This window comes from Nicotiana tabacum, chromosome 4 (genome assembly GCF_000715075.1).
Source record: "Nicotiana tabacum cultivar K326 chromosome 4, ASM71507v2, whole genome shotgun sequence".
Classification (NCBI taxonomy): Eukaryota; Viridiplantae; Streptophyta; class Magnoliopsida; order Solanales; family Solanaceae; genus Nicotiana; species Nicotiana tabacum.
In genome coordinates, this window is record NC_134083.1 from 11864903 (window position 1) to 11889078 (window position 24176).

General features: G+C 36.4%; 1 protein-coding gene across 1 annotated transcript; it reads right to left on the reverse strand.

Annotated features, from left to right (window-relative positions):
- Window positions 1–1322: 1322 nt before the first annotated feature.
- Window positions 1323–23939, reverse strand: LOC107811481 (DENN domain and WD repeat-containing protein SCD1). The gene is given in 32 exon segments (XM_016636416.2): window positions 1323–1680; window positions 3149–3357; window positions 4363–4404; window positions 4544–4704; window positions 4788–4859; window positions 5431–5612; window positions 5990–6113; window positions 6270–6334; window positions 6909–7108; window positions 7188–7449; window positions 8505–8588; window positions 8715–8772; window positions 9398–9445; window positions 10199–10356; window positions 10776–10826; window positions 10914–10987; window positions 11110–11185; window positions 14108–14152; window positions 14240–14303; window positions 14394–14523; window positions 14631–14826; window positions 15465–15548; window positions 15635–15689; window positions 15823–16043; window positions 19877–19990; window positions 20275–20338; window positions 21323–21423; window positions 21532–21673; window positions 22681–22882; window positions 23442–23535; window positions 23627–23643; window positions 23646–23939. Coding segments are annotated over 32 exon segments (3645 nt in total). The 5' UTR covers window positions 23800–23939; the 3' UTR covers window positions 1323–1584.
- Window positions 23940–24176: the final 237 nt, after the last annotated feature.

Here is a 24176-nt window from a genome sequence, read left to right on the forward strand (position 1 = left end):
CCCGAAGAGGTAGAGAGGCTGTTTCCGAAAGACCCTCGGCTCAAAAAGTATGTAAATATTTGATTATCTTGCTAAATAGCCAATTTCCCAAGGTGCAACTTTCTCACTCTTGGATTGAGATGTGCACAACTGTAGAAAAGGTACAGCAAGTTATCTCTAGCCAAATTGTGAGGTGGAATAAACCTCAAGAAGGTTTCTTTAAACTCAATATAGATGGGTGTTGTAAGGGTAACCCCAAGAGTTCTGGAGGTGGTGGCATTCTCAGGGACAGTAGGGGTTCATTTGTTTTAGCTTTTGTTGAACATTATGGCCTTTGTAGTAATAATGTGGCTGAGGGTCAAAGCCATGTTAAGTGGTATGCAACAATGTATTAGCAAGAGCACCTTAAATGTCATTGTTGAATCTGATTCTCAGTTGATAGTAAATTTGATTAATAGCAAAATGAAACCACCTTGGCAGATCAAGCATATCATAGATCAGATTGTGGAGCTCTCAAGCAATGGAAGTTTCAGCTTTGTTCATATTTTTAGAGAGGCCAACATGGATGCGGATCAACTAGCTAATCTTGGTGAAAGAATGAGAGATCAAATCACCTTTGAGGAAGTTTCCAATTTACCTGAATATGTCAGAACTTCATTGAGACTTGATCAAGATGGCATCCATAATTTCAGACTTAGACCAAGGAAGTATTATTTTGTTACTAATGATGTTATTACTAGATAAAGCTGATTATTTTTGCAGCATTGTGTATAGTTTCATCATGTAATACTCAATGCGTACAAAGTGTAATGGAGGAGTCCTCCCAACTTATAAGAGTGATATGTATCATTCTTCATGTGTTGGAAGCTAAGGTCTATGTCCTCCTCCGTGTACTTATCCTTTTTGATTATCTACGGGTTGGGGTCTATGCCTAACCCCCACCATGGTTCTTTTGTTAAAAAAAAAAAAAAAAAAAAAATGCAAGCTGCCAACACCATTGGATGTAAGAGTTCACATTGGAGCTTTCCACCTTAGAGAGAAGCCTCCTGATCCGTACGTCCAATGAACTAACTTCCACCTGTGGCTCCAAAGCCATGATGGTTCATTTCTTCATTATATTAGTATATTCTTTTGGTAGTTTACTCTTGAGAACAAGCTTGTTGCTTTATGGCTTTTCATCATTTGTATCGATTTAAACACTAAGCCTACCTCAACAAAAAAATAGTTTAATGGTATAGGACAAAGCAAAAGAAAGATGCTCGACTTTAATGCCATAAAAAATCACAGAAATAGTTCTTTGTAAAAACTTATAAAGATGCCCCTATAAATTGATCGAGCTAAGATTTTTGAAAGAAACATCTCTGGAACAGATTTTATAACTTAGACAAACGTTCAATAATACACGAGCTTGTAACAATTCATACAAGATACATGGGCAATGCATGTATTTAGTGGCTAGCTGAACAAAATAGAGCAAACTTGTACATTTAATCCTCTAGCAAATGCGACAGTCGTCCTTACCATGTGAGACGGAGGTCACCAGCCCAACCACAAGCCTTCTTGATCATCCATTGAAACCGTCAAGGCAAGTACAATTATGAAAACCTAGATGTTTATCGTAGCATCCCACAGTCGAAGCAACCCATTGCGTCCACCACTACAAATCCTTTTCCTTTCAAGGTCAGAGGCCACACATCGTACCTGAAGATAAAAGATGATGGCATCAAAACTTGGAGAAAATGTTACATTATTTAATACTGCAGCTAATCTTTTGCAAAGCAGCAGGGCAAGGCAAGAAATTTTTTTTAAAAAGAAAAACTAACAGGAAAACTGGAATAGTGGAGACTGAAGTTGTCATTTCTGACAGGGCAAGGCTAGATTTGGTCAACTGCGCAAACAAGGCGCATGATGGAAGCCAAAATGATTTTGGCAAAACACAAGCCCGTAAACCTTCTTTTTCCTAACATATCGATGAGAAATTTTACTAAACAAAGAAGCACCCTTCTCCATGGAGACCCCCATCTGACCTCTTTCAAAATCAACTGAAACCTTATGAAAGAGAAGATGCAGGATACAAAATACGGGTCTAATACTTTACTAAGCCACCAGACCTTCATTTTGTATCCTGCATCTTCTCTTTCATAAGAGGAGAAGAAAAGGAATCAGATGTGTTTCCTTACAAGTTGTACCATACACTATGAAGGAAATGATTGCTAGAGTTGATGAAAGAAGACACCCCCCACCCCACCCCACCCTCTTAACCCAAATGCAGCATAAGACAAAGAGCAGGGTGCAATGAAGAAATCATTATTTTAAAGAACCAGTTGGGTTAAAGATATATCTGCATGTAATAGAGCAAGAGTGATCAGAGGTCAAAGTGAAGCTTACATAGTGCCATATGATAAACTGAACAAGTACAGGGTACTGATCAATCTAATATTTCACGAGCATGAGTAATCATACATTGAGACTTGAGTACATATGTTGAACTGATGAAGAAAGTGAAATTATCAATATTCTTGAGATTACTTGGCCAAAGAAGATAGGTAAGAAGTTTAGTTGTTCAAAATGTTTCTAAATTGTTTATTCTCATCGTTTTTCAGAGGTCACCACAGCAAACATACATGTCACTGTAATACTCATTTACACCAAAGAAATTAATCATATGTATTATTTTCTCCAATTCATTTTCAAAGATCACAATGCAACAACCCCCAAGTATCATTCTTTCATGTGCGAAAGTTCAGTTTGTTCAAAAGCTCTGAAACTTGTTCATTCCCATCGCATGTCATGTCTTTGCTACCACAGCGATCATATTCATTTTCAAAGATCACCATGCAACAACCCCCAAGTACCCTTCTTTCATAGAAGGAGTATCTAAACAAGTCAAGGATTACAAGTCTCAGCAACCTACATGAAGGGCATACGAGATTACATGGATCAAAAGGAAAAGAACAGCATGCTTAGCTGGTGATTAATATCACTAGCTAGCAGCTCTTGTGGGTGAGAAGTCAAGAATTGGACTCTTGCTTTCCTAGTAAGGCTTAATAGTGCAAAAAACCTGAACACATTCTCTCTTATAGAAGGGACTTAATGATGCAAAAACACACATAAATTTATTGATGTGTTGGTGACATAAAAAGGTTCAGGATTGATACAAAAAATATACCATTGCAGCTGTTTTCTGAGGTGTTCTGTAGAGCTGCCATCCAGCCATCTTTGAACCAGCACTGGAGAAGCCACCTAGTCTCTCTTGAGGACGGTGAAAGAGGGACATTGAATTATCGGATGCCCCTACTCCTAACCAGTGTTCCCCGGCGTCAATGGACAATATTGAAGCAGTATGGATGGTGACATTCTTAATGCACCTTATGCCACCTACATACAAAATAAACAGCTTTAGTTAGTCAATCAACCAGTTCATCGTCCACTCATCCCTGTGGACAAGAAGAAAATTCACTAATGTCAACCCTTATCAACCATCACACCAAACATAGACTTTCCAGCAAAGCAAGAAGCATATTGTTCATAAAATATTGTGTGATCGTGTTACTTGACAAATTCTAAAACTATTAGCACATCTGACAATCAATATTAACAATGGCATCCAGAAAAGAAGTAAAACCCCATCCCTGTACAGAGGACTCTAAGGTCAGGTTGCTAAAAGGGACATGTAAAATCTGATGTGTTAACCATGACACTTCACTGTCAGTTCCAATTCATGGAGCAAGAATTCTCGGGGAGCTCTGGGTACATTGAAATATCAAACTTGTGGCATGACAAGACAACATTAAATTGATGATAGGCTTGTTGTTCTGATAAGAAAAAATTCATCATGGGTTGATTAAGAATAATTTTATGAATTCAAATTCTTTAAATTTATGATAATTTTCATGCTTCCCAAATTTAGGATGTCACAATAAGTTTGAACACTTACCATAAATCAAATTGGACATAGAGTTCCGATTCTTTTGATATAATAAAGAAAAGAAAAGGTCAGGTCCAGTTGTACTATCATTAATATTACAGTGGAAAAATCTCACATTTGAAAGAGACATGCCATTAATCACTTACAACATATTAGCATCTAATACAGAAGTACAGAACAACGAATAAACCAGCTAAAGCATAACTCACAATGCAAAAAGCGATGGGCGATCTGTCTGAACAATTTGATTTTCCAAAAGCCATCAGGGAGTCAGATGTTTTTTACAAGTATTTAGGAAGAAGGGAAAAACAGAGTCACTATGACGAAATAAACTACAATGGATGGATTCACATGCAATTCAACATTCTCCCTGTAAGGGGACACTGCAAATCGCCAATTGTCCATTAAGCCAGGGATAGAGTGAATCATGCAGAGGAATTAAACAATCAACTTACCATCATCATTTTCCCAGAACCGCAGGAGACCATCGCTTGAACCTGAGAATATTTTTGCCACGCTTTAGGACGTGCTATTCAAGATTTTACAATCAACACCACTGATGAAAAATAATAATACCCTGAGAAACAATAAAAGTAAATTCGCAAACAGAATACTGCTTTATTTACTGGTCATGACCTGTTATTATCCCTTTATCTGATGAAGAATACTCCACACATTGAATTGGACCAGCATGGCAAGCTAGCACCGCATCACATTGTCCTCTAGAAACAGACCAGATTCGTGCCGTCCAATCATCACTACCTGTTATCACTGTGTCTCCCACCATTCTAATTGATCTGTTTCAAACTACACGTTCAATTAATCATCATAGAGACGTGGCATAAAAGGAAAAAGATAAAAACTCTTAACCTTCTCTGACCTTATCCATTTCGTATGTCCCATAAGCTTGTGCATTTGCCTCCCAGCACGAACGTCCCAAATGTTCGCAACCCTTTAAACGGAAATACACTGCAGTCAGGCTTGTGCTAATACAATATTGGGTCATTTGATCACGGATTAGTTATGCAAGGATTATAATGTAGGGATTGTTATGTGGAGAATAATGTTGCATGGATTGCCATGTGGTGAATAATAATAAATCCAAGTCCTACTTTAATCCTTGTTTTTAGATGCTCCTATCCACATATTGCTAATACACATATCCTTATTCCATATAATATATCATATAAAAGTACTACACAGATTCCAGCATAAGTTATTACAGTATTAGTAATGCTCGTTTGATTCTCAATTTGAACTCCATATAAATTTTGATCAGTTTAATACAGGAAATAAAACACTATGTTAGTCATGTGGAGATTACTATAGTAATACAGAGTTCTATACCAGATACTAAACACCGTATAAATCGTGCAGAATTTTATACGTAGATTAGTTTTCCGTATCCCTCAAAACTAATCCTAAGTATAACATTTTTAGTTATAAAAAGCAGTTTTTACATGATGTCTCAGATGAGCATAATGAACAGCTCGTTTAAAATACAGCTGATAGAAGTGACATACGCATCTCTGCCTGCAGCAGCTAAGACTCCCGTAGAGTCGTCATACTCCATGCAAAGAACAGCGCCAGAGCAGCGGCCTACCGTAGCAACACAAGTATCTGTTCTTACATCCCACATCTTTACAGTCCCATCATGGGCAGCTGTAAGGACTCGTTCACCTGAAAGCATGCGTACATAGCTGACCTACAAGAAGAGATAATGAATTGGCACAATGATGAGATCACCAGAAGGGTTATATTACGTTACATCTACACATTGTACACTGAGATAATAAATGTAAGTGGATATCTTAATGAGCTGCTTAAGAAGAAATAAGTAAAAATTGTTGTTAGAAAGTGAAATGATAAAATCAAAGCCCATCAAACAACTAGGTTCCTTCTTACTCTTCCTTTATGTTTAAAATTATATACTACATTCTGCACTTGCTCACTTTAAGTCCATCAAAATAAAACAACTTGCCAAAAGGTAAGCAAACAAACTGCCACATCAAAGAGACATTCTCTATTGGATATCGAACAAATGGATAAGAGTAAATCCAACATGAAGAGATTGAATGAAACCTGTGCATTGTGGCCCTTCAACTCTTCAAGTAGTTGAGTTGTTTGTTTATCCCATACAAGAATAGAATGGTCATCGGATCCTGATACGACCTTCCCTCGGTCAGAACTTATTGCCCTTACAGTCCTAGAAAGAAGACAGAAGAAAAAATTATAGAAAATAGGAGGAGAATACATTTAACTTAAAATGGTGGAAAATGAAAGAGATGATGCCACCTATATGTCAGTTGAAAGCAATAAGCTAATCACCGGCAATGAGAAGAAGAAAGTGCATATGATTTACCTTGTGTGCCCTTTCAGAGTAGCCCTAAGTTCAGCACCACGAAGGCTAGGATCCCAGATCTTAACCTGCATAAATTTTGCCAGAGCAATAACTAAGACGGCACATGATCACAAACACGTGAATATGCTACTGCTGCTCTCTATCTCTAGAAGATAATCATGTCATACACAGCAGGTAACTCATCTATTGATTGACTCTTGTTTCTCTTCAATGTTAGTTTTCCCATGTTGCTATGAGAACATTAAATGCATGTAATTCTAGTGTGAGGGTAGTGCCAATTGGTTTGATAGAATATATACAGTGTGTCCGCACGCGCTGTGTGTGTGTGTGTGGGGGGGGGGGGGGTGTGGAGCTATGCAGAAGGAAATATGGAAATCATTATCATCACATTATGGCTCAATATCAAACCAACTAGTTGGAGTCGGCTCTATGTGTCATCTGTATCTGTTCTGCTCTATCGGGTCCATATCATTCAAATATTCATAAAGAGAAATTAGGAGTTTGCTAAAACTAGAAATTCGTTATCTCATAACTAAATAAAGAAAGTATTGGATCTTACAGCATAAGGCACAAATTGAACCACAACAAAGGTAATCATAAGCAAACATCCAGTCTCAATAACACTTATTATATCTTTACCGTACAGTCTGTGCTTCCACTAATAAAGAAACCTGCATCCTCTCGGTCACCAACTAAATCCCACACTTCTCTTTTCGTCACACAATGTAGAGCGGTAACTGCCCCATTATGACCCCTTAGAGTACGGATGCTGGTTTGCAGTTTCTTTTGTCCAGCTGCAGACAGATCTTGTTTTCGAGGAGTCCCATTCTCGCTTGAAGCTGAAATTAGCAGACAAACAGATCTCAGCAAGCAACATTGAGGAAACATATTATGTAAAATAGAATGAAAACTACATGCCTAAAGTGCTACTATCAGAGGTCCACTTGCCAACGCGACTGAAAGACTTGGCTCTTATTGATGTATCCCTGCTGAACATGCTCTGGACCCAGCTTCTTCCGATACCAGATGCTTCAGCAGGTTGTTGAGCATCATCAGATGCATCCTGTGCTCGTGGGGACGGCAATCCCAAGGTAGCTGCGGATTGTAACTTAACTGAGTGGATTCCCCAGTAACCAACAAACATATGCCGGACATGTGACAAATATCCACGGAGTTTTATCTGACAAAAAAAATTAGAAAAGTAACAAATTAAGAAAGGAAGTTTAGCCACGTGGAAGTCCATTATTCAATCTTTTAGGACCCTTTCCTTTACTCTTTTTTTTTCCTTTCCACGAAGATTAACTTGTTCTAAACATGGTGTCAAGTGCTTTGAGCAATAAACATGTTTAAAGCATGCAAATGCTACCAATTTTTACTTATATGGACTACAAGGCTGTAAATGGACAATGGAAAATGATGTAGTCCAGAAGGTCAGCATAAAGTAGAGCACATCATCTTCCACAGCTAAAACATACTTCAATGATTCTCATAATGCACGTAAAAATAACATAATAATCAGTGACAACAAGTGATTAATAGTAAGTGTTAGCTATGATAAATAATCCATAGGTTAAATCAAATGAAAAGTTAGCCAAAAAATTAATAGGTTAAAATCAAATGAAAAGACAAAAAACTATGTCAGTCCAGTCACAGGACTCCTGCATTCTGGATGTGATGTCCAGGATAAAAGGGAGCTAACTAGCCTGTCTGATATTGTTTTTTATAGTTGGCTGGTATTTAAAACGATAATGTTTTACGTAGAGATCCAAACAAGTAATTTAGGACAGAACGGCAAAATATGAAAGGGGTTATATGCCGAATATAAGAATGGTTTAGGGTGGAGATACGCCACAAAATAAGCATGGGCCTTCAACAAGGCAGATTGGTCACTGCAGGAAAGGGAGGCGTGGAATATATTATCGGTTTCTCCTTTTATAGTTAGCAATGAGGGACTCAATATAGTAAAGAGCATTCAGCAATTCACTTGGAATTTCTAGATTTATTAGCGGCTTGATGTTTTTATATAGCGATAATAGGTGTATAATTTGATAACAGCAAACCATGTGAGATAGATTAACACAACTATAGCAAGAAACAGATAGAAATATCATAGGCAACCTTTCATTTTAACAAGCCATAGCAAACATTAAAACTACAGAAACACCTCTACAACGTAACAGCAAAAAGGAGAGAGGTGGATTGGGGGCATATAAGGAAGAGTCTAATGTAACTCACAATGTGCTTATACCCAATGTTATTTTTTCCAGCTATTGTTTCAATCATGTACCATGCATCAGTGTCATGAAGTCCAAGGCCAGCCTTCAGAAAAACAAGGGAAGAGAAACCAATATTCAGAAGAGTAATTATCATCCCAAAAGCAACAGATGTGTGACAAAGAAAACGGGTGGAACAACTTTCTCTTTTCCAAATGAGGGTAATCTGTACCATGTGAGTAGCCACAACAATGAGCTGCGTTGTCACCAATGTAGCATAATTAGTTGACCTGACACAAAGAGAACATAGATATGAATATGATGCATACATTTTTCTCCTCTACTTTCCCCATTTTTGGGTCAAATCTGTGTATAATTGAAAATGGCAGCACAAACAAGGCTTAGAGACTTGTTAAGGACGGCGATGCCAAGACCACGGGACTGCATTGTATGTGGGGGAGTAGTGTGTAAGCAAGGGTTAGTCCTTTTAAAAGTATTGTACCACTCAAACATAGGGTTGGAAAATGTCTCCATGAGTTTCATGTTATGTGCTGAAACAACAAAAATGTACTTTAACACGTGTTTATCTCAGCTTAGTAGCTTTTAACAATATTGTTGGATACATGAAAAGCAATGATAGATAAGTTGACAAACTATAATAAGAATGTAGACCAAGAAAAAAGCAACCATAGCTGGTATCTAAGCTGCAATTCAGTTAATGACAAGCTGTATTTTTTGTAATCTACATGTCGCATTCTAGCTTCAGTAATTCATTTATAGAAATCAAATTGACAATCCAAGTAACTGTAATTGGAAATGAAGACAAGGTAAGGCTTGTTAATATACCAAAATGAAGCATTTCAGATAACACGAGTGTGATAAACTTCTCTGTAACACATTAAATAAATCGCTTACTTGCTAGAATAGCGGTCCAGTAGACAATCAAAGTATCCTTCCCAGAAACTGCAAAATGAAGGTGGAGATGTCAGTCGAAACCTCACGCAGATTCCTCAAGCAAGAAAAACAATTTTGAAAGACAATCAAAGAATATATGAACCTCCTCTTAGTTACACATAATTACCAGCACACAATCCATAAAGACACCCTTGTGGTTGAGGCATAGTGATTACTAGGAAAAAGGACAAAGTTCTCCCTTTAACCATTGTGATAGGTTTAATAGCTCAAAGTCCCAGTTATTAGTTTGGAGAAACTTATGGAAGCTAAATTTTAAATCCAATCAATAAAGGCTAGTTGCGATGATTGAAATAAATTTTAAGCCGAATATCCTAAAGAAAATATGAAGGAAAGCGCTTGGAATTCAAACACTTTTGTAGGGGTAAATTCCAGAAAGAATACTTTGACGAGAAATAAAGTCATTGGGTTGTTGAACAGAATGCAACCACACCGGAATGATGGTACAAATCCTCCAGCTTTTCATACTTTTTGAGAACTTCCAGCTACTAGGCCCTTCTCCACATAAATATCAGGCTTTTGTGACAGGGTTCGAACCCGTGACAGCGCCTAACCCACACAACACACTCTCACCACAAGACCAAATCCCAAGGGGCCTTTGATTGGTCATATATTGAAATGTATGATCTTATTGTTACCTTAATTGTTCCGTCTAATTTAACATGACACCAGAAAAACAGACATCAACTTATGACGTATTTTTTGAGACATCAACTTATGATGTATTAGGTGACAGAAACACACCGTAGCTCCTCCCAGATAGAAAGAGAACGAAGATGTCGCTGAACATAGTCTGAGACATTGTTCATGTCCTTCTTGTACATTTCTGCAGATACTTCCAGGGCATCTCTGACGGTTGCCATGTCATTCCTAGATGTAGCACGACTAATTGCTGTTTTCAGCTGCAGTTGTATGAAAGAGTATATGTTAGACAAGTTGAGTCCATGAAATCACGAATGCTCCTGTTGAGCTCTTGGCCAACTTGTTAAAAGAGGGAATACTGAGGCTTGTAGCTTGTGATATTTCTAGTGACAGGTAAGGAGTCTGGCAATAAAAAGGGCATCTCAGAAGGAAAAACCGAAGAAATTGTCAGCAGTATCACTCAAAAGTAGGAATTACAATTTGCAAAATAAGTCACTTTGCGAAGATAATTATTTTGTCATCAAAGTATACTGATGATTTTCCCAAACGAAGGAGCAGTCTGCAAAAGCTCATTTGCTTTCTTCTCCCCTTTCTTTTGATGTGTGTGTGTTGTTGTGGGGGGGGGGGGGGGGGCTCAATAAGTTCAATCAAATGAATAATAGTTAAAGTGTCACTTTACCAGTTCTTTGACTGCAATAAACTGCTCCTCTGACAATTGACAGTTCAAACCCTATGAATGGGTGGAGAGGCGGGCAGGAGTCAGTGCACAAAACAAGCCAAACTGATTACATAACAATGCTTATTTGAAGCTACGTACTGAATGAATGTGCTCTCTTATACATTCAACGAAACCACTACCGCCAATTCCTTCTGCATCTGACTCAATCAATGCTGATAAGAAAACAAAATTTTCAGCCAATTATCCAGTTCTTCTTTAGCTAGGACAGTAGGATATAGGTGACACCAGCATTAATCATAAAAGCCAATAATTCTGGGATATTATTGAAAAATACCAAGGATGGTTCCATATTCAAAGGAGGAAAGAGGATCATCAGTTTGTCCCAAATTCACAAGGCGTACCCACAATCCCTGCGTAAAGGAAAAGCAAATCAGATATGGAATCAAAGGTCTATCTGAGAAGTTTCTTTTCTTTCATCAATAGAGTAAGAGGCATCCACGGGGCCACCACAGGAGTGCAGGCACATGTACAGAGCAGACAAAAGATACCTAGATCCTTTTCGGGCATCGGAATCGGGGGGAAAAATTGGCAAGAAAGCTAAATATGATAATCAACTGTATTACCTTACAAGAGAGCTCTTTTAAAAGCCAATAGATTCCCATGTAAAGTTGGTGCAAATTTTTGTCGCACCAGATAGAGTCAACTAGAACCAAAGACTCAAAAGTTGTTCAAGCACACTTCCTTGCCTTGAGATGCAAAGAAAATTAAGAGATAAATAGGGTAGATACACACTATCCATCTACTGGAAACTAAATGGATTTTTAAGTTGCATTGTCAAACTAGAAGAATTGGCTAGTAAGAAATTAAGAACATTTTTTTATAAGGTATAAGAAATTAAGAACATTAACCGCTCGTTTAACTTGTTGGCATTTGAAAAAACAGTTATGCCAAAGTCTACTGGAGAATTCATGGCTTGTTGGAACACCATGGTCCATGGGAGATACTGCTAAGCAGAAAACATGGTGGAGAACAGTACTTGCTTGTAATTGGTGGACAATTTGGAAGGAAAGGAACTCAAGATGCTTTGAAGAAAGTAGCAGCCAAATCAGAAAATCAAGATGAAATGTCTTCTTTTACTTTATTTTTGGTGTAAATAAATTATCATTGAAGAGGCAGAATCTTTATTAGACATTATTGAATCCGTGTAAGAAGATTAAGGATTACTTTTCCTTTGCTTTTTGAACTCCAAATATTGTTCTCAGCAGTCTTTGTGCTGGAGATTTATAATACCACTGTTACCTTTCTCAAAAAAAAAAGAGGACAACCTAAGTATTTATCGATTGGAAACACGAAGTATTTTTGAGAAGCATTAAAAGACCAATAGGAAACTAGAGAAGCTACAAATACTAGAAAGTTCAGATAGCATCATTTATTAGGAAATGCTATGTAAAATAAAAGAATAAATAACACTACTATTTGCAACTCCTAAGAAATCCAGAAAACACACAATATGATCAAAGTTATGTGACGACCATGAGTATTTGGTCTCTCCAGAAGAATGTATAGACTTCACCCACCTTGTCAAATAATAAGTGTAGAATCACCTGCCTTAAGCTGTTGTATCGTTGGCTAACAACTGCATATCTTTACTAGTCAAATAAGCTTTTCAAAGTACTGAATCTAATAAAAGATCATGCAATTTAAAGCCAAGCCAGGGACGTATATCCCTAGTGCATTATTTTCATATCTAATTTACATACTATTTGGAAGCAAACAAACCGTATCACATGCAACACATAGTTTTAACATGAGGAGGGCGCTCTAATATAAGTGGACTTAATAGCACAGCTTTAATTTCTTTTTCTTTTTTGAATTACCAGGAAATCAGCTGTTTCAACTTTGAAACTCGGGGATAATGGGCCTACCCCTCTACCCATCTCCACTTAAGTCAATAGACTTGGTGCAAAAACCAGGTTTTGAACTTGTGAAGTGCACCTACCACTTATTACCTTTTGCTGTTGAACCAAAGGCCTGGGAGCAGGACAGATTTAATTCCTTTTTTTAAACCTTTTTGATAATATTTATTTTGTACTTAATTATACAAACCTTTATCTCTTTTTTGATAACCGTGGTGTCCGGACCAGCTTGCGCGCACCTCGACTAATTCCACAGGATACCTGACACCTCCCACCAGGGACAGGTACCAGGTAACTCTATCCACCAAGGCTTGGATAGATGGGAAGAAATCACCTAGTATTTGCCTCCGCTGGGATTTGAACCTGAGACCTCATGGTTCTCACTCACTTCATTGACCAGTAGGCCACACCCTTGGGTGCATACAAACCTTTATCTCTAGTGGAGGATAAGTGGACGAACACCAATACACTACATCACGAGTTCAGGAAGAATCTGTGTATGAAAGATAATAGGAACTCAAAAAGCTCTCTATATGATTGTTTGCTGTTCAATATTACTCTGGTTAATATCAGCTATATGTACATGCCACAACAATAGGATGGGTACAAACTTCCAGTCATGCCATAACAATAGGATGGGTACATACTTACAGTCATGTAGCTTTCACTCCTCCAGTTCTCTTAATATTAACTTATTATAACAAAAACTACTCACCGTCTAAATGAAAGGGCACTGATTATCTACCCAAGAAGATGGAGAGGCGCAGGCAGGAAAAACGAGCTTGAATTATTTCCCTTCATATGTAACAAAGTGAAAAGCAAGGAGCAAGACAGCACTAAAAACCAGCCTTTCCTACACTACCGGATTTGAAAGAAATAACGAAACAGACAACATAAGTGCAAAGAAATGAACAATGCAGCTTACAAACCAGCCTTTTCCACTCTTCCAGATTTGGAAAACAAAAAAACAGATATCATTTTCATCAAATCCTATCAAACAACAATAAAAGACGCATAATTACTTGTCACGGAAACTAAATAGACATGCCACTATCTTCCTTACCCCACTCCTTTTGTTTCATGATCCAACTTTATAGTAAAAATAGAATAAGGAATTTAAGGATAAAACACAGAAGTCAATAGCTTCCACTTTAATGAACATCCGATCCATGTGGAACAAGTCAAGATGGAAGTAATACTAAGGAAAGGCAAGGCAAATTATCAGGAAAGATGAGCACAAAGCATGAGGAATAATATTAAATTCTAAACTACCCCTCTTACTGGTAGTGCTTCTGCAATCTTCATTTTAAACGAATCTGATACAGATATACTGTACAACTGAAGAGAAAGAATACTATAGAAGGAAGCATCTGATAAAAAAGGTTTGGAGGATTTAAGGTTAACAAAATACTTCACCTGAAGCTTAACTTTTATGTCCAAAACCATACGTTCTCTCTCTGCCTGTGAGGAAGAAAAAAAAAATCAACTGGGTTGAGAGACACGAAATAGCAAATCACAGAAATCACAAGCAAAATATAGGAAACATACAGCTCGCCCTCTGGGGCTTAGACTTTCGGCCTTTGAATCATTACCAGCAAGTACTGAAAGTGAACTGATGTAATGGAGGGAATATTAGTTTTAACTTTAAAAGCAAAATTTTAATAACATCCAGAGAAATCCCCACATAAAACATAAGACATACCTAGGAGTATGCCTTCCAGAATATTCAAGCGCTCCACTTACTGCTGCTAGAATCTGCTTCCTCTTTTCCTCCTGCTCTTCTGTTCTGACATTTGCAGGAAACCTGTCATAACAGTATTTGGCACCTGATCCTTATTTTTTGGAGGAAAGGAGAATTTACATCAGTGGTGTATCCATCCTAACAATCATATGTCCATCAGACATGATTCAGCCACAACACGATAATAAGAAAAGATACCTGAAATTCCCACACCAGGATCAGATATAGTTATGATCTCTGCCTCTGCCATAAGTGAAGGAAGAACTGAAAGAGGATTTTGACCCCTGCCAATTGCATCTTGCAACTTATCTAGGAGATTATTATTGTTTTCGTCAGAACCAAGACCTCTCTCCAAATAATCCAAGAAACCCTGGGAATCTAAAAACTGGCTTATCTGTTGGCAAAATACAAAAAACAAAATAATGAATTTGGTGACACTAGAAGCAATAACCATACAGAAACCACGTGGAAGTATAGGTGTATGCGTGCGTGTGCGTAACATACAGATATATAAGAAATAAAGCAGGTGGGTGAGGATAAAACTTTTTCATTACAGGTCGAGCTTCGACAAAGCTCATCATGTTCATCCTTACTAATATCAAACCAATAGGCATACAAACAAAAAGAAAATGAAAATGAACGTTGGAGTCTCCTTACTTCTCAGTCCTAAGCTAAGTCTTCCCTATCTCGTCAAAATATTAGCCTTCAATGTATTGATGAAATTGTAATGCACAATCAATATTATGTGATTTGCAACTAAAATAAACCGAATCCCATCAAATATATATATATATATATATATATATATATATATATATATATATATATATATATATATATATGCATATGAGTAGGTTTGTATGTATAGGAACCACAAATAAATATTATCGTCAGAAAACCCATCCTACATTCTGGCAGGCCCTCTTTGATATGTTGATACCTGTATATCTTATAAAGGACCAGGTATTTATACTACAAGCAAGTTAAATAATCAGTATGTCTACAAACACAAGATGGGTACTTCAACATCACCATTGGATCAAGTGGCTGGTTTGTTGACCGAGAGCGCTTCTTCAGAAAAGCCTGAGAGTTGAAGACCTGTGTTGCAGTATTTTCCTGAAATAAAGCGATGTCAAATGTTATTTTCAGTTGTACCTTCACTTATATCAATCAGTTAGGACTTAGGAGTATAGGCTTCTTACTATGAAATTGCGGTAGCCACTAAGTATTGATGCAAAGAACTTTAAGAATGTAAATCTGCAATGAAACAAAAAATAGGGGCTTAATATGTTAGTTTTATATGAAACCGTAACATAGCAATTTCAAGTATCCTCCTTGAGAGGCAAACAAAAGCAACCACAGAAATTGTAAAACGGCACATAAGAATCACCTAATTTGGAGGTCGTGTTCTTGTCCCCATGGTCTGTTGCCACCTCGTGGGTACTGATCTGAGACATTTCCTCGAGTAGCCTTCATTTGGTCTATTCCAACAACATTTGGATATAACAACTTCATAATCTCACCACGCAGTGAACTATATTCTGGCTCTGGTATGGGAGGAATCTCCTCAGTTGTGGTAATGCGATTATGCTCAAGGTCCACAATAACTACCTAAAACATCAAAGGAAGCACAAATCAAAAAGTTGGATAAATGGTAAATTAAGTAAGAAGCACTCACGCAGCTGCAAGATTCAACATGATACTGAAGCAGACTCTAATTCACCACTGTTTAGTAAGTACACCTTCATCTTTTTGAAAAGAAAGTACACCCTTTTTAATGGCCGAGAAATCAGTATGGGGCCAAACCTAAGGACCAACCGCAGCCTTCAAAACACGGGTAAAAGAGCCCGCCCCTCTACTCTTCTCAACTTAAAAACCAGGCTTAGTTCGTATGGCACAGAACTCGAACCTATGACCTAAATCACAAGTCCCTCAACCTTTGCTACTTGAACTAAGCCCTGGGGCTTGGTAAGTGAACTCTTATTTAACCACTTATAGCACATGCATCATTCACCTTCAAAGAAAGATAACACACTTAGAATTCTTTTTCCTGATAAAGTAATGAAATTTTATTAATAAAGGGCACAAATTACCCGCGTATATAAGTATATGCCAAAAAGAAGAAATAACACAATTGACTTTAACAACCTACTAAAGTGGCTTCAAGGCTAGATTAGCTGGTGTAGCTAATAATTTCTATCAGTAACTATCCAGATTGATTATGTTTCTTGTGTATATATCTCTAGAGGAAGAGTTCAATCTAAAATCCATCATATCTGTTTCTCCTATATCATAAAGTCTACTGTGGTGCGTTGATCCACAGAGCTCTTAGTGACTCTTTTAAGCGTAGTTCCCCGCCAAGATAAGGCTATCAAATTTTGGAATCACCCTCGAGGGAACTAGATGTGTGGTCTGGACCTGATACTCACTGTATATGTCTTTGAGAAAAGGCACATGCAGAAACCACTCAATTTCTCTTTGTGAACACTTCAGCATAGATCAGCAGAATGAAACTATTAGTTTTTCAGATATGTTGTCAACATTTTTTCCTCTTTTAAGAAAGATTTTGTCAATGCTTGAAGAACTTATGTGTGTAACTACAACAAGACAAAGCCTGAGATCAAGTTAATCCAGTAAGAAGCTAAAGATGGAGCTCCAAAAAGCATAAGAACAAAAACTGTGATAAGTGATAACAGTAATCAGCATCATGACAAACCAACAGGTGACATCAAAAGTTATTCTAGAAATGGCCTTAATATTGCGCCATCAAAATCAAGAAGGGGCACAAAATTTTTTCATTCTATAACACCGATGAAATGCCAAAAATACCTACCCTACCACACAGAAATACAACCTAATAAAAAGACAAGTGAGTTTATGAGTTTGTTAGAAGAAAGTCGTTTAGAATTTACCAAGCAATAATTCCTACCTAGTACCTATAAAGCTTGGATCTGCTTCAACCTTGCTCATACTGGCTCGGGCTTGACATATCTGAGCCCAAGCAAAACTTTAGTAAAGTAAATCCAGCATGGAACCTAGCTGGATTCACACTACACCACTAAGCTAATCTATAATTTCCCTGACAATGTCTCACATATTCATATGCAATAAACTCATATCAAACTACCATTACTATCCAAGCAGACATTGCTGCAGAGATTTCTATGCCAGACCTTAAAATCTCATGAAACACTTCCTCTTTTGCTTAAAAATGAAAAAAAAAAAATCGAAGAACAATGCCATCTTTATATGAAACTAAATACAGGTAGCACTTTCTTGGTGCTGGTTCATTAATAGAATTACTTTACTATCAAGAAAATAGGTAGCACATGAAGCACCATATATCATCAACACTGACGACCGTTTAATCTAAAAAATGATAACTCAAGTGATCTCATTATCTATCTATATTATATTAAAAGTGAGAAGCCCTTAATTAAAAAGTTGAATTACTAAAATACCCTTTTACATAATTTACATAACCTAATTATAAAAAATCTTATTCCTACGAAGAGTTGTCAAGCCAATGCTACCGGTCACAACTATTCATTTTACCAAGCCAACGTTAACAATCACAACCATTCCTTTTAAGGAGTCAGTATACATGTGCATTTGTGTTTATGGTATGTTTCTTCTTCATCCTTTCTTTCTTAGTTTTCGTGTTCATATTTTGGCGGATATTGTTATTCTTGCTTTACTTCACTCGGTTATATTTTAATATTTATTTTGATTTACTGTTATTAATAAATCAGTATTTATATTTTCACTGATTATTTATGTTCTTGCAAATCTGTGTCTTTAATTATGAGTATACAGTAACCTCTTCTTTTAATGAGTATATTGGTTACTTTCACGTCTGTGGAGAATAGTACCATTTTTAGTTGGCGGTTCATTGTTGGACCTCTTTCATATATTAAACCACATATGTAATCAGAAAAAGTTGATTGTCCAACAATATAGTCTATTTTCTAGGATTATCGATATGACTTTTTTATTCTTAATTTTATCCTCTATGCACGTTTCTGCATTCATCCGTAAACAAATATTAGTACCAAAACAAATGTTTTAGTTTTTCATTATGTGCTTATTATCTGTTTTTCGTTTATGCATATTCCCGTGCATACAAAGATTAGTTGGTGGGAATAAGTTTAACTAAAAATTCTAAAAGGCATTATGCATTATTTGCTAAGTAGGATACAAAACATTTTAAGTTTGGTAAATAAAATAAATCGTTAATTTTGTTTTGATATTCAGAAACCACCAGTGATCATTTTTTATCATAATATTTTAGATATTCATATCATCTACTCTTTGCATACATTAATCTTCTTAACGATCCACTCTGTTTACAATGAAGTTCTATTTTACGTTCTTGCAAGTGAAAGAAATAAATATTTTTTTGAAAGATATTCCATATGAATTATAGCTCTACTATTATCTGCAGTAGTCTATAGGCATATATGGTGCTTTTTCTCTTAATTTTATCTTACTTGATTACCTAAATTTTATTCAGTAAATAAAAAAGGACTCATTATGCAATTCAACCCTTCATTTCTACAAATGAGATTATAACTCTAACACTTATTTTTATATAAATAAATATTAATTATAGACGTATATGAAGAAGATGCGCATGATGTGTTGGATTTTTTAAGTAATGTGTGAACATGAAATGGAGGAAAAAATATATTTGAAATGATTCCTTTTTACAACGGAACTTTGTCCCTCACTAGAAAGGAAGAGAAAGAGGGGTGTTCCTCAAGCAAACTTATACCGATTGTATCATCATTGAGTTAGTTCCTTGTTTTTCCCATTTTTCCTTTTCTTTCTTAAATAATAATACTTCTAATAGTATATATATATATATATATATATATATATATGTATGTATGTATGTTTATTGACAGTATCTTTTAACATTTGAAAAAAATATATAATGTTAACCAACAAAAAAGAAATTCATTTTACGATTGTTAACTGCAGATACTGATTACTTATTCATTTTAAAAGATTATATTTGGATCATATTTGGTTGAAGTTTGAAAAATTTGTATTTTAAGTTAAATTTGAAGTTGAAATTGTGTTTGACATGAATTTCACTTACAGAAGAAGTTAGAACTTTTGTGAGGGAAACATTCCTTTGAGATACTCAAACAAAACTTTTAGGTTCAAAATCTTTTTATTTAAAACTAAAACTAAAATTAAAATAATAGATAAAATTGTAAAATAAACATTGAATTGCAAATAATGTATGTTCAAATGCCCTTATAACTAAAAACAATTCTTAAAGTATGCATATGATAAAAATTCAGTATTTTGCAATACAAACTTTATAATAATGACATGAGATAAACGTGCAACGCACATTCAGAGAGACTAGTTAAATGAAAAAAATAAGGAGAGTTAAGTGTTTAAGTTAGCTTATAAGCATTATGTGAACTTACACCATCCATTGTAAGCCCATAGGTATCCACGCCAGAGTGAAGGCCCATCATGTAAGGCGTAGGAGCATCAATATAGTCTACTCCACTGAAAAACAGCAATGGAATGTAGACATGCTTCAGCACAACAAACATCAGCAAATCAGATGACAGTCCATGGAAACCTCAAAACATAATAAAGCCCCTGTAGCATAGGGCATAGTAAATATACATACATACGTATTGACAGACATACATACGTATTGACAAACATAAATACATACATATACACATATAAATTGAGAAAATGCACATGGGAACATATATAAATATATATGTGTGTGTGTGTGTGTGTGTAAATTGAAAATGGAATCACAAGCCATAGATCCCAAAAATATTCAATAAACCAGTAAAAAACTCACCTGCCACCGAAATGGATAAATTAAATGGCATATGGCTTCTGATACAAGTGTTAACAGAGAATACCTACAAAATCAGTTAATTAGAAATTAGGAAACATGAATCCCAACAGTATACAATCAGCTACACAAGGTTAATTGCTTGCGAATATTTGCAAAACCTTAAAAGCCAGAACTGAAAAGACCACTAAACAGAGAAGCTGAAAGAAAGTAGAATCCAATAACAACTATTTTGAAGCACCTAAAGTAACCAATTAAGGGGGGTTTTAGCGCTAAAAAAATTGAGGACTAAGGACATAGAATCTAAAATCTTGGAAGCTTATTGCAGCATATAACACTTTGCATCTCCAAAAGTATTTAAGAAATACATGAGCTCTGCTTTCCTGCTCCAAAAATTTTCAGCTTTATTGCACACACAATTACATTTGCTTAATAAGGTTATAAAAACAAGTTATAAGCCTGCTTCATTTTTCGGGAACCCCAGAATTAACAATTCACAGGGTTATAAATCTTTTTCCATAAGTCACATTACCAACATTTTCAATATAAAGTTGTTAAAAGATACTGCTCAATAAACAGAATAAACAACTGCAAGTTATATGAAGTAGGCTTTGCTAATATCAATGATTATGCCCTTTCCAGGCACAAGATATAACAATTCTCACATCAAGTATGTATCAATAGAAAGAGCTGTGTCAGAATTAGAGCTGACTATCTAATTCTTTTTTATATAAGTAATCACATTTTATAAATGGTATAGCAGCACTATGACAGTGCGTTCAAAATTACAAATGTACAAACCCCCGATCATAACATGGAATCTACATCTACCAAGGCCATGTTGCACCAAAAAGCTAGCAAAGAGCTGGGTGTCTAATTCTTTAAGCTGCTAAGATAGAACCAAACTCGAGGCCTCAGTGCACACGTCATTAAAATGTAAGTTGTGCACAAGAAACAGGAGAGGATACCAACAGCACTATATATAAATAGAAGAAATTAAACAAATTTACTTATGTTTTTTTCCAAGAGCTAAAGAGCAATTAGGAAATACATGTTCGATCGAAGCAAAATCCTTCTCTCAAGCAAAACAGCTGTAAATAATTGGATTACATTGTCCACATCCAAACACTGAAGCAAAGGCTGAAATGATATCTGTCATCAAGTGAAACATAGTCAATCCTTTATTGAATTTGAATCAACCATCGAGTGAGACACCTTAACAGGCAAAACTCTCAAGAAGACAAATGCTCATAAACATACATCGGCATGAGGAAGGCCCTCCTTTGGTGGAACTTCAACAGAGAGCAGGCTGTTCTCAATAGAAAATAGCACCCTATCCTTTCCAGGTATAGGCAAAGGTACATTGGAGACTGAATATGCTACAACATCCCACAATGGCTTGCTGAAATGTTTGCAGAGCTGACAACATTAGTACACAGGATGATAAAATGGAAATTCCGCTTTCATTTGAAGTATAAAATCTTAAAATTAGGATGAAACAAAATGCAAAAAACAACTTTTCGTTACTAACCAAATATTTACTGGAGTCAGGTACGACTCAGAAGCTATATAAATACTATTTTAAATCATGTGTTTTTGCACATGCAAGAAAAGCAAAAATACAATCCTTGATTCATAACTGGGAAGGGAAAAGAACAAGCCAGGAAAGTAGGAGAAAAGGGGGAGGAAAATAGGTGGACCCAAGAAAAGAACTATTTTGCGCTCTCTCCGCTTCACTTCCACTTTCAGGTGTGAAATCAAAGAAGGTAGAGAAAGTTTTCCCAATCCCCTTCCTTTCCATCCTTCCTCTAGTTGACAAGCATAGGGTAAATACGGACTTCTGATCTTCTCTTTAAAATGTAACCTCACGAAGCAGTAGAAGATTTCCTGACCATAAGTTGCTGGTTTTATTATATATAATGTTCTTTACCGATCAAAAAAAAAAAGAAACACTTTCACCCCTTTGACTTGACATGCTAGAAAGTTATATATTATCACCACAAAACGAGAAACAATTTTTTTATCGCAATTCATATCTGACCCGACCATAAGTTATTGGAGCAATTAACACTTGTTTTACTGGTAACCTTACCTGTCAGTCTTTATACTGGTATCACGGTGGAAAAATTGAGGTGTTGAAGATAGGAAAGTGATTCAAACTACTCTCAAGCTACTAAGATCGGGAACTGGTTACTCAGGGAGAACAGAGAAGATGTTGTCCTAGTTTAAGGCGGGAATATTGGTGAAAAATAATCTTAAGGCCAGCTTATTCTTCATTCATAAGAAACAGATTGCTGACCACTGGGAGACATAAATATAAGGTATACATTTTCATCATTAATAATCAATGTGCAATATATGTGTCAATTACTGATTATATCATAACCAGCAAAGCTTTCTAATCCATACCTGCTTCCAGAGGAGGAAAAACAAAGCACAAAAATCTCCTCCAGTGCATCTCGAAGGATTCCAAAACTGGGAGAACGTGAGACAAGACAGATGCATTTGTCAGCATATGAATTTGCAGGAATGCGGTAAGCTTCAGCAATATCCTCGCAAACAGGATCCCGAAATGCGATGCAGCTGACGTAGATCTTTGACCCATCACCCTCTGTAACCAGTATCACTCACTAGTCACAACTCACAACCCAATAAAAGAAAGAAAGCGGAAAGGCTAAACTGACAACAGCAGAAGGCAAAGAAAAAGAGACTAGTCTTCCTTTCAATAAGATGACCTTAAAACAATAGTTGAACTAAATCACTTTCATTAGTAATAAGGACATAATGTTTTTTATGACGATGGTGTGCGAGCCAGCTTGCGCACACCTCGACTATTCAATGGGATACCTGTTATCTTCCATCAGCAATAGTTACCAAGTAATTCTGTCCACCAAGACTTGGACAGATGGGAAGAAATAACCTAGTGTGTTTTGCGGAGGTGGATCCAGAATTTCAAGCTTATGGATTCGAGATTTTAATAGGCCAGACCCTTGGGGTGCAACAAGGACATAATGTTTTATCAGAAGATCAATAATAAAGCTGCAAACCCCCAAAAAGGAAAGTACAAACGTGCTAACCAAACCAAGTATAAGTATGTTGAAGGGATTTTTATACAGTCAATGGCATCCAAAAAATCAAGTGAAGATACTATATTAAAGCTAGTAGCGTACCAGTCAAAACAATAGGATAACTCCTGGGAAAAGTAGATGGATCATATGAATCAAAACCCGACCCGTAGAATTCCACTCCAGCAGGTAGAACACACTGCATTCCAAATAATGCAAAAAATGACTTGTACTGCAAAAAATAAGCATCCTAAACATTAAATTCAAAGTAGGGGGAATGGAGTACTTACAGTAGGGAGTTGAGGGGAGGGGGAGGGTAGAGAGTGTGATTGGAAGGAGGGTACTGATCAAGAAGAGAAGGCAAATACATAGTTCCTGAGCCATGGTACCCTCTGTTCCCATCTAAGGTCCGAATCTCTGGCCCGATTCCACATACTACGAAGTACTCGAAGATCCGAGCCATTAAACGGATCCCAATGCCTTTCTCCTTCAGATGAGAAAATGTTCAAGATTATGCATTAACTCCGATCTGATAATGGTTGATACATTGGAATCGTCTGATTAGAAGTTGTCAATTTTTCAGTCAAAATCTTGAACAAGAAGAAGAATGTTGAACACCTCAATTTGTGTTGTTTCGCTGTTGTTGGCCTGACCCCTACTGGTCCCACAGAACGAATTCGACTCAAATCTTGCGGGGGACAAGACTCGAGACTTGTTAAGTATATGGCCCTCTCAAGCCTATATAGTTTTTACATTTGTACCGACTAACCAGTACGCGTCTACCTTATTTACCGCGTTGAATGTGCTATTATTTAAATATTAGTTTAACTTAAAGAATTT